General features: G+C 35.7%; 1 protein-coding gene across 2 annotated transcripts in view; it reads right to left on the bottom strand.

The window, feature by feature from the left end:
- Window positions 1-3,298: 3,298 nt before the first annotated feature.
- suds3 (SDS3 homolog, SIN3A corepressor complex component) overlaps window positions 3,299-11,896 on the bottom strand; it is a 19,448-nt gene continuing 10,850 nt past the window's right edge. Inside the window, exons 8-12 of one of the 2 annotated variants that reach the window (XM_016233551.1) lie at window positions 10,255-10,316; window positions 9,584-9,629; window positions 9,370-9,475; window positions 4,273-4,357; window positions 3,299-3,873 (exon numbers count right to left, since the gene is read on the bottom strand). In XM_016233551.1, coding sequence (XP_016089037.1) covers window positions 3,775-3,873; window positions 4,273-4,357; window positions 9,370-9,475; window positions 9,584-9,629; window positions 10,255-10,316 — 398 coding nt within the window. In that variant the 3' untranslated portion in view covers window positions 3,299-3,774. The remainder of the gene's footprint in view (window positions 3,874-4,272; window positions 4,358-9,369; window positions 9,476-9,583; window positions 9,630-10,254; window positions 10,317-11,896) is intronic. The other variant, XM_016233552.1, reaches the window with a different exon arrangement.

Here is an 11,896-nt window from a genome sequence, read left to right as displayed (position 1 = left end):
GTTCTGTTCCTCACAAAAAATATGGCTTCAATAAGACTAATTATATAATATATTGGTGCTTGTTTGCATGGAAAAGACTAGAAGAAAGAAAATAAAAAGTTTCAGGCAACATGAGATGCCAGAATTGAAGGTTTTGGGTGAACTATCCGATTAAACAGAAACATGAACCTTCAGATGGCACTCATGCGAGTGAAGTAGAAACTTCAAAACGTACTACTTCCTTCTACAACTTCAACCAGGTATGCCTTTCACAGATAAAGCAGGAGGAAATACAAACATGCAGAGCGACCTGGAGCACATATCAAACCCATATTCCCCTTAACAAACCAGAGCGGCCCAGGGGCCAAACTTCAACCAGCCAGACGTCCCATGGGCGGCAACAGATTCGCAGTGGAACAGGGAATGGCTGGGCATCTGGTACACAGGACAGCGTGAAAACCGATTCAGAAAGGATTGAAACTGAGAAGCTGAAGCAGAGCTGGTGTCCAGGGAACCCTTGTGTTAAAGCCACTGCAGTGATTTATAGACTAGCACTGCTCGCACTAATAAGGCACACTAACTGTTCAGAGCAAAAAACCTAAATGAAATCCTTTTCCCAAGACCAAATAATAATAGGTTAAAGACTATTTCTAGGGAATAAATGGCGAGTATTTATAGCAAACATTCACTTGGTCATTACAATGTATTTTTATCTAATACAACCCTTGCTGACCCTTACTAATATTGATTCCAGTAATTAGGCATCATCGATTTGACGGGTGATGTATTTAATGCTGATTGGCCCTGGAGGAACTGTCTATTTAAATGCAAAAAAGACAAAATGAGTTTTTGTGGATTGCATTTTCACAGAGGCCATTCAATAATGAGTAACATGTTTTTCAAAAAGGAGTTTAGATAGTATGTTCACAGTATTTTTTTCTCATGAAAATGTAATATATGAGGGTAAAAATGATAAGCAATCCATGTGATATTTTTAACAGTGCAGTTTCACATTTCACATGAAATTTGCTACTTTTGCTGTTAGACTGTCACAGTGTGGAAAAGACGTCTTGGAGTGTTTTAAAAAAGCAAACAGACTTGCTTGCATAATAACATATTGTTTTTAATGTCAGAGGCAAGTTAAGTATGTTTAACCAGACCGAGCTTTGCCCAAGTGCTTGCGTCTGTGTTTATGTGACTCATTCTTAAATGTAACATATATAAAATAGAGCACAACAGTGCCTGGACATTTTTTTCAGCAGCCTTGATTTTAGAAGTATATTTTTTTCCATTAATTTTCCCCGTAGGGATTTTTTTTTTAAGTCTTTGCTGAAGAGCCATGAACAAGCCAACCAGCTACAAAGTGAATCACAACTTTGATTTGAAGCAAAAAAGTATTTTGAAAAAAAAAAAAAACTAACTAACTGCAGTCCCAATAAGCATTTAAGTAGTATTTAAGAAGTATTTAAGTCGTTTCAAGGCATATGGAGACGGACTCTTATGTTATTGCAGTGGGAGTGAGAAGGCGCTAAAGAGTTCTTTTGGTCCAATTTGCTTCACTTCTCTGATTGGTGGAGATTACTTTGCAGAATCATGGGTAATGTAGCTTTTTACCAGAAATTTCACTGTTAAATAAGTAAATAATGCAGATGGCTTCAACAAAAGCCTATACCATTGATTAATAATATTGTAGCTCACAGTAGGTCTGTCTTTAAAGGCCTGTAGAGTTTAAAAATCATGGAGAAAATTCCTATGGAGAAACTGAACGGGATTTCAGTTCATAGTATGTAATAAATTAGATCAAGAACTACCACATACACCATGTTGCTGCTGATTTGCATGTTATAACAACAAAGGTGATAATAATTTACTCGAGTGCTGTTAATCAAGTACAATTTAACCACGAGCAACAAGATGTCAAGCGTTTCTGTCAGGAAAGAGAGGTAATAATGCAAGATGTTTTATACAACTCTGAAAACACGAATCGATTTGACAATAAGGACTATTTCCTGAAAAAGAAAAAAATACATTAAAATGGACATAATGGCAGAAAAGATGAACAAGAAATGTAGTCTTTCAGTATGCAAAAAAGGGAAGGAATTGAGTTTTGTACTGGAGAATTGCTTGTCATTTATAGAGGAAATTAAAATAATTTTGTCAGGAAAATGACAGGACATCCAAAATAAGGTGTCGTCTCAAACAGACAGTGGGTCCGGGAGGCTAAAAGACTGAAAATTACAAGGACAACAACAGTGATTTCACAAAAAGGTTTCCAAGTTTTCATTTACCCATTTTTTATGCATTTGCTCAAAATCTTCATATCTAAGTGAAGCATCGTAGCTACCTGTTGTAATTGTAGTAATCAGTAGTAATTGTAGTAAACATGTTGTAATTGTAGCATCTTCCTGTAACTTGCCTTGGTAATAAAGCTTCTGCTAAGATCATCTGTATGAAAGCAAACAAGTCATTAATATTCATGAAAACTTGGCAATTTGAAGCAACAGTTGGAAATGCAATGTTTAAACAATTGCAGCTATACGCAAATGAGAAATGGCCTCCCATGCAATAAAGGAATAGTTCACCCAAAAATGCAAATTTGCTGAAATTGTATTCACCCTCAGGCCATCCAAGATGTAAAGGAGTTTGTTTCTTCAGCATAACACATATGAGAAATTTAGAATTACATCACTTGCTCACCAGTAGATCCTCTGCAGTGAATGGGTTTGTAAGAAACAACCCCCATTTAAAAGTGTTTTAACTTTAAACTGTCACTTCCAGCTAAAATACAAGTCCATAATCCAAAATAAGGCTTCCTCCAGTGAAAAAGAAGTCCATCCCCCAACTGTTTGGATTGTTTTTGCTAAATGGTGCAGATATCTCTCCTGATTCAGATGAGACAAATTGTTCACTGCAGAAAGCAATATTATAGATAGAGGACTCATTTGAGGTTAAAAGTATCTTAATGTTGGAATTTTCATTTTTGGGTGAACTATTCCTTTAATCAATGTTACAATAAAAATGTAACAGTACGTATTCCCAAAACAATACAAATCTTGAGAAGTTGGTATATCTAGGCACTATAAACATCTTAGCAACCTGCTGAAATGTAGTTGTTTGTTATATAAAAAAAATTATTCTGCCAGGAACATAAATGCAAATTAATGCTTCTCATTATACATGCAAGCATAAGGGCATTAAAAACAAGGTCTACTTACAGCACTGTTAAAGGGGAGAAAATAACAATTCTGAAGAAATAAATGTTGTTTTGTACTGTATGAGCCAAATTTATTTAATATTCGACTGAGTACTAAATTAAAACTTGCAAAGTAATTTGAAACCCTGTACACTTTCAAATGCATGGAGAGAATAGATTATGGCATTACATATCCCAAAAAAACAAAATAACAATTGAAAATGCCTTACTGGTAATACAATATAATGCCAAAGTGTATTGTATTCATAGAGAGCTCTTTGAAATCAAACAGTAAAGCGTTAAACATTACCTCAGACGTTGTGACTGCATTACATGTACAATGCAAAGTTCACAGAGAAAGAAAATGTAATGTTAGGACATTTCATGATATACTTTGGTAATATCTATATCATACGAGAGAGAGTGACAGAAAAATAAGATGAGAGACAGGAAGAAATATCATGCTTCAACATGTAGTCGATGACTTGGTAAAATAGGAAGAGCTTTAAAATGTTTGTTTAAAAACACACACATACACGCACGCACACACACTCACACTCACGCACGCACAGGAAAGAGAAGAAGATGAGGAAGAGTGACATCTATGCTGCTGACCGGCGTCTAATGATGAAGGCCCCTCGTTGCAGCTGCCCTAAATAGATCCTCATCTTCGTACTGTCACTTGTCTTTCTCACCCAGATCTGCAAGAGAATCGAAATCCAAGACAAAGCACTTCAGTATTTATCCTGTACCAACTTCTTCCAGCATCCAAATTAATTCCAAACAGTGATTTGTACTCCAAAGCCACTGGCTCAGCAAGTAAAAGTCCAGATCTATGCAGTGAGTTATTGATGCTGGCATTAAAAGGATGCAAATGAGACAAAAGCTATTGGAAAGACATCCTCGTACACTTTGATATGGATGCAGATTACAATAAATGAGAGCGACTAAATGAGAATTTTCCTCTTCTGGCCCTCCAAAGCTGATGCACTTGGGCTGATCTCAATAACCTGCTGTTTATTCCCCTCCGAGCAGGTCATTAGTTTGAAGAGCACAGTCATTTGTTTAGCACCAATCAGAAGAGAGAATCAGACACAAACCTCATTGGTCCCCACAGAGCTGATGACACAGCTGATCTTGGTGTTCTCCTTGGACTCCAGATAGACTGCTTGACTTTTATGGTACCTGAAACAATAACAGCATTAGTCATTTAAGATCCACTAGACTGAGAGACCATTACAGAAAATTCCCTTTAGGGGCATGTTCTCAGTCAGGCACTGTATGTGAGCTTATCTCCTAACATATCGCCACTGAAAAAGCAATATTTAGGCTTTAAGGATTTCCCAAAAATGACCATTCTGCCATATTTTTCTCACCCTCATGAAATTTCACATGCAAGAATTCTCTTATCGATATAAGAGACTGATATGCAATTAAAAATTCCTAAAATAAACATTTTTCTGCTAAAGGGAGAAATACCAGCTCCTAAATGTAGAAGTGTACTTATTTTTCCACACAAGGCAGTTACATAGATATTCTGTAACCAAGTTACATTTTTATGGTTATCATTTGGTAAATTATACCACCTTCAACCAGCAATAAAGTTCCAGCATGGATCTGTCCACACAAGTAATTTTTAATACTATTTAATTAAATTAATATTGAATTCAATTCTGATTTATGTGTGTTTTAGTTATAATGTACATAAAAACGAAAATGAAATTCACACATGCAAGAATTCTCTTATCGATATAAGAGACTGATATGCAATTAAAAATTCCTAAAATAAAATTTTTTCTGCTAAAGGGAGAAATACCAGCTCCTAAATGTAGAAGTGTACTTATTTTTCCACACAAGGCAGTTACATAGATATTCTGTAACCAAGTTACATTTTTATGGTTATCATTTGGTAAATTATACCACCTTCAACCAGCAATAAAGTTCCAGCATGGATCTGTCCACACAAGTCATTTTTAATACTATTTAATTAAATTAATATTGAATTCAATTCTGATTTATGTGTGTTTTAGTTATAATGTACATAAAAACGAAAATGAAATTCGTTCTCTACAAATTATGTAAATTATATAGGGCAGTGTTTCAGACTGATTTAGACTAGCAACTCGTCTTCTCGACCTATTCACCAAAATAACCGATTCATACTAGTCATTTGTTTTGGAAACCAGGTTACACTGATCACGCTGCATATTTTTGATTTACTAAAAAGAATCGTTTCACACATATGTTTTTGATTTACAACTTTTCTGATGTCAAAAAAGCTCTTCTGACCTACATGCTAGCTTTCTTTTGCTCGCGCTGACATTATAGGCTTATTGAAGTGACTGAGCACTGCGCATGTGCTGAAGTCTTCAGAAATGTATCAGAAATACATGTTAAATGAAGTGCAGGTAAACAACTATGTGTATCAGACTACACTGTTTAGGGTTCCTATAAACAGAACATTTAGAATCTGAAATCACACTGGATTCATCCTGACTGACAAATATTACTGCGTGTACACATACCTCCAGCCTTCAAGAGTCATTTTTTCGGGAATCATATTAGACTGGTCACGTTGTAAACTCAGCATAAAAAGAAATGCCCTCTCACATGCAATTGCTTTTATTTCTGGCAGATTTCTTAACATGTTTAAATATTTCTATTAACATAAAATGTTCAACTGAGACAAACTAAACATTTTAAACAGGCATTTAACAAACAAAAATTGAATAATGAGTCCCTGTGTATCAAAAGTTGCAGTGAGTATCTTGTGTAGCCATCAGAGGCTTCCCCACTATTCCACAAAGGCAGTTCTCAGACAGTTCTGGGCAGACACGTGGTTTGTCAATGCAAGGACGATCAGCTGTCCTTCCTGTCACCCTGTAGCACTGTCTTAGGCCTCTTACATTACAGACAGTGCAGTTTATTGCTCTGGCCACATTTGCAGTCCTCATGCCTCCTTGTAGCAGGACTATGGCATGTTCATGCAGGTGATCAGGAACCCCGGGCATTCTGGTTATTCAGAGTCAGTAGAAAGGTCTCTTTACTTTCCTAATTTACTTGTGTAAGTTCCTAAATTGTCTACTGCCTGTAAACCTCAAGTGCCTTAAGGACTGTTCCACATGTGCATGTGAAATAATTGTTTATGGTTTATTGAACAAGCATGAATAACATTGTTTAAACCTTTTGCAATAAATACATGTACAGCTTATTTGGATTTCAGAAAATTACCTTTAAAATACAGCATCCTGAAAAGGGGACATATCTTTTTTTTGCTGAGTTTATGTGTGCTTGCAGCCCGTGATCTCAATAGAAAGAGGTTTTTCAGCATTATTTCTCCATTTTACTGCATTACACTACACTAGACTACTTCAATACAGAACGCAAACTTACATTCACAACTCAGGTAAAACGCAATTTCTTTTACTATCTTTCACTGTGAAAATTATGCAGCTATGGCATAGATTCAGCAGCGAGGAAAGAACTGCTTCTCAAGAGTCACTTGTTTGTGAATCAGACCGTTCATACTGCATGTTTGTTTCTGGCATGCAACCCGCTGAGGAGGACAACTTAATACATTTTATTATTTTTGTTACATAACATTGAATGCAGACTGCAAGCTCACTTTTACAAGTCAAGTAAAGTATGACTTATTTAGCTGTGGCACAAAAGCAATAGTAACAGTGACGGTTGCTTTAGCAAACGCCACTAATTAGAGAGGGAGAGCTTGTCATCTCTTAAAACACAGCGCAGAGAGAGAGAGAGAGTAATAGTAGCCTGTGGCTTCAACCTTCTCACATAAACATCCTCTGGAAAAGTTCAGATAGAAGCATAACTAAACCTCTCCACTCATCATTAAAAAAGCAGAATAAAACTGCATTTAATATACATGCGACATTATATATTTAATGTCTGCGGTATCACCCTAGACCACGTTTCCTCCTCCGCTCACTCTCTCCTCATCTGCACACAAATATTCCGGTTGGATTGCATTGCTGATAGCTATGGCAGCCCACTGTCTAAAGGGCACGACTGGATGAATGCGTGTTGACACACTCATAAAAATCCAGAGGCATTCATGACGTTTAATGTCACAAATGCACAAGACAAAGTAATCTTCAGACCTCATCCTAAACCACAAGCTTCCTGTGCACTTTGATCACACAAACAATGAAATAAATATTTAGATAGTTTGTACAGAGTATTGCATGTCAGAATATGTGGATCATCATGCCCATGATGTTTACATTATTAAATATCACGACACAGATGACGGTAAATACCATGTCAGCATTGCATGACCTGAATCCTGGCACAGATGTTGCAGGAAACTACCTCTTGCAAATACGTCACATACACAACCTTACGTACACATAACTAATGAAATAACAGCTTAAAGTAATAACTGAGATATTAAAGATAGCATCTTCTTACAGCCCAAATACAATACAAATCTGAAAGCAATAAGCTTCAAATATTCTTTAAATAACCTCTTCTACATGCCATGTTACTTTAATGCCGCAGTCATTATGAAAAATTGTAAACATTTTAAGATACAAATTATGCATACAAATAAGCCTTTATGATTATTACAGGCAGATAGAATGATAAAAAGAATACAAAGAATGATAGACAGAAAGATAGATCGAACGATAGAACAATAGATAGATAGATAGATGGATAGAGACAGACAGACAGACAGACAGACAGACAGATAGACAGATAGATAGATAGATAGATAGATAGATAGATAGATAGATAGATAGATAGATAGATAGATAGATAGATAGATAGATAGATAGATAGTCTAAGTCTGTCTTGTCTCAGTTCAGTCCAACTCTGTGAAGTGACTTTGTCCTTTATGTAAACTATAATATGATAGAATTGAAAATCAGAAGACTGAATGCTCCATCTTGTGGTCAGTATAAATACCACAGAGTGACTGTAAGATTTTTTGGAGGCTTTTGGGGTCTTGCAAGAATCAGAGGGTCAACTGGTAGAAGCAGTAAGTACACCATTCATTTCCACAATGTAAATCAGACAGTCTTCATAAGGCTTTTCACACTGTGTTTTACCCTGGGTTACCATCTGTTAATGAAATAAATATTTAGATAGTTTGTACAGAGTATTGCATGTCAGAATATGTGGATCATCATGCCCATGATGTTTACATTATTAAATATCACGACACAGATGACGGTAAATACCATGTCAGCATTGCATGACCTGAATCCTGGCACAGATGTTGCAGGAAACTACCTCTTGCAAATACGTCACATACACAACCTTACGTACACATAACTAATGAAATAACAGCTTAAAGTAATAACTGAGATATTAAAGATAGCATCTTCTTACAGCCCAAATACAATACAAATCTGAAAGCAATAAGCTTCAAATATTCTTTAAATAACCTCTTCTACATGCCATGTTACTTTAATGCCGCAGTCATTATGAAAAATTGTAAACATTTTAAGATACAAATTATGCATACAAATAAGCCTTTATGATTATTACAGGCAGATAGAATGATAAAAAGAATACAAAGAATGATAGACAGAAAGATAGATAGAACGATAGAACGATAGATAGATAGATAGATGGATAGAGACAGACAGACAGACAGACAGACAGACAGATAGACAGATAGATAGATAGATAGATAGATAGATAGATAGATAGATAGATAGATAGATAGATAGATAGATAGTCTAAGTCTGTCTTGTCTCAGTTCAGTCCAACTCTGTGAAGTGACTTTGTCCTTTATGTAAACTATAATATGATAGAATTGAAAATCAGAAGACTGAATGCTCCATCTTGTGGTCAGTATAAATACCACAGAGTGACTGTAAGATTTTTTGGAGGCTTTTGGGGTCTTGCAAGAATCAGAGGGTCAACTGGTAGAAGCAGTAAGTACACCATTCATTTCCACAATGTAAATCAGACAGTCTTCATAAGGCTTTTCACACTGTGTTTTACCCTGGGTTACCATCTGTTTAAACCAACATTATTTAGTCACTGACCTTATAAATATGCAAAACCGCATGTTATGTCAGAGTTAAGAAATATACAGTGTGAAATCTTAAAACCAGAATAGTGTAATGAAGTCTGAACTGTGTGAAGCATGATAACTCAGAATTACATTCACCCGGGGTTAATAATGTTTGAAAAGTCCAGTAGAACACAGAGTACCTTACCATCTCTTATCATAGTAGAGTTTCCCCTCCTCTATCCGTGCCTCATAACGCTGGCATGGGGTGTCCACTGGAGTCGATGGGAGGTGTTCTGGAGAAGACGGGGACGCTGAAAAACATCACACATTCATATTCAATTAATTTCAAATTTATTTTAAAGCCTTTGTGGCTAAAATAAACTGATAGGAAATTTCTGGCAAAATATATGGGGAATCACCTCTAAAAGACAAAACGTCCATACCTGGTCTTTTCGGAGATTTAAGCTATAAAGGAAATGAAGCAAAAAAAGAAGGTTGTTTTGATTTTCTTCAGCAATCTCAGTTTTAAAAACGACAGACATGGACAAACAACTTGGTCAACCACTAATCGGCAGTAAATCCAATAGTATGTCAGAGTCAAAAACCTATTTACTATTCTATTTCCTATTTTTTATTTAAGTATTTCCTCCCCCCCTTTTAAACACTTTTTTCTTCCAATTTCTTCTTATCACCAAGTAATACATGAGAAAATTCAGATATCACCGAGTAATAAAACAGGGGACCTTACTTTTTTACCTAATAGAGAGCTTTTAGGGAAAAAAATATAATAATAAAGATCCTTTCTTCAAAGCCAAGATGTGAGTCAAAGACTTTCATTACGTTTTGATGAAATGGAAATTTTGATGAAACTTTTTCTATCACACTTTTTCTCATCTCATAGCCTGCAAACGAATATGCAAGTGTATTACAATTTGATTAACGATAATATTGCTGTAGAATGAGACATTGAAAATTAGGCAAAAACATACTATGATATGGTGTCTGTGAGGCAGTGAAATTTGTACTTAGCTAGACTTTTATGGGGATTCATAAAAATAAAAATTACAATTTTACTGAGACCTAACCATACCTTGTTTAATGTTCTTAGATCCTCCATGATCTGTTCATCACTGAGTAAATAGTTTAACTGGGGTGAGGATAGTTAAGAAACCTGATTATGAAAATAGAGGTCCTTTACATAATGAACTCTTAAAGGTACAGTAGCAGTAACAGGCTATTTAAACTAAAGTGCCCCTATTATGCCATTTTTAAGGTTCCTAATATTGTTTTGGGAGTCTCCTACAATAAGTTCACATGCATGCAAGGTCAAAAAACGCTTTTGTTTTCTCAAAATATGCATTAAATATCACCTAATTTTCCAACAATTCTCAAATGATTCGTTTGAAGCAGTCCTAAGATTCAGTCTCTCTAAACCCGTAATTTCTGTGATCCTACTCTGTTCTGATTGGTCAGATGGCCCAGTTTGTTGTGATCGGTCTGCTGCCTACAGCACATATACTTAGGTTGTGATTCAGTGGAGCCAGCTGATAATAATAAACTGGGTACAGGGCCATCTTTCAAAAGCAAGCGTTTTGTGAATCCTGGAGATTAGAAAAAATACTTTTCCGTTGTACTGCTGTGGTACAATGGAAAAAATAAATTATAACCACTGATCTTTCAGGAAGTGAAAATAAAATGAATTTACTTTCACAGCATAGGACAGAGTGTCTTCTCAACATGATGTTAACCAATAACCACATGAACAAGCTACTGTGTTTGAGGGCGGGGTTTAAGCTGTTTGCACCCAGCTATTTTTCGCCGCAGCATTGGGGGAATTGGTGATCCTCTGCCCATCTTGACTTCTGAGAGACACTGCCACTCTGAGAGGCTCTTTTTATACCCAATCATGCTGCCAATTGACCTAATAAGTTGCAAATTGGTCCTCCAGCTGTTCCTTATATGTACATTTAACTTTTCCGGCCTCTTATTGCTACCTGCCCCAACTTTTTTGGAATGTGTAGCTCTCAAGAAATCCAAAATGAGCCAATATTTGGCAAGACATTTCAAAATGTCTCACTTTCAACATTTGATATGTTATCTATATTCTATTGTGAATAAAATATAAGTTTATGAGATTTGTAAATTATTCCATTTCTTTTTTACTCACAATTTGTACAGTGTCCCAACTTTTTTGGAATCGGGTTTGTAGAACATAGAAGAACATAGAAAGTAGAACATGCATTATGCAAATATGTTACCCCGTGACATGTAGCCGTCACAAAAGTGGGATTTGAATACTGATGACTCGTTTAGGCTGTTCAGAGTCAATTATTTATTTTAGGGTGACAATAACTTTATTTACTGTGCACTTTCGGGTTTACAACTTTGCAGATTGTTGTGTAAAGCTACATTACACATTGCATGAAAGGCAACATTCGAAATTGCATAATATGGGCACTTTAATACTAAAGGTTGGAGAGAGGTTGTAAATCGTCATGTAAAACTGCACTGGTGCCAGAGACTATGACTAACATTAGAAATGGACTTCAGGGAATTAAATAAAGTGCTACAGATTAGGGCTGGGCGATATGTGCAAAAATTCATATCTTGGTATTTTTTGGCAGATTTGCGATATACGGTATATATCTCGGTATTTTCGTTTTTGTATTTGGATTTAAAAAATCTGTATTTAATATATATATACATATATATATATATATATATATATATAT

Source organism: Sinocyclocheilus grahami, unplaced genomic scaffold (genome assembly GCF_001515645.1).
Source record: "Sinocyclocheilus grahami isolate Dianchi unplaced genomic scaffold, SAMN03320097.WGS_v1.1 scaffold434.1, whole genome shotgun sequence".
Classification (NCBI taxonomy): domain Eukaryota; kingdom Metazoa; phylum Chordata; class Actinopteri; order Cypriniformes; family Cyprinidae; genus Sinocyclocheilus; species Sinocyclocheilus grahami.
The sequence above is the reverse complement of the archived record's forward strand: the minus strand, read 5'-3'. Positions and strand labels throughout refer to the sequence as shown.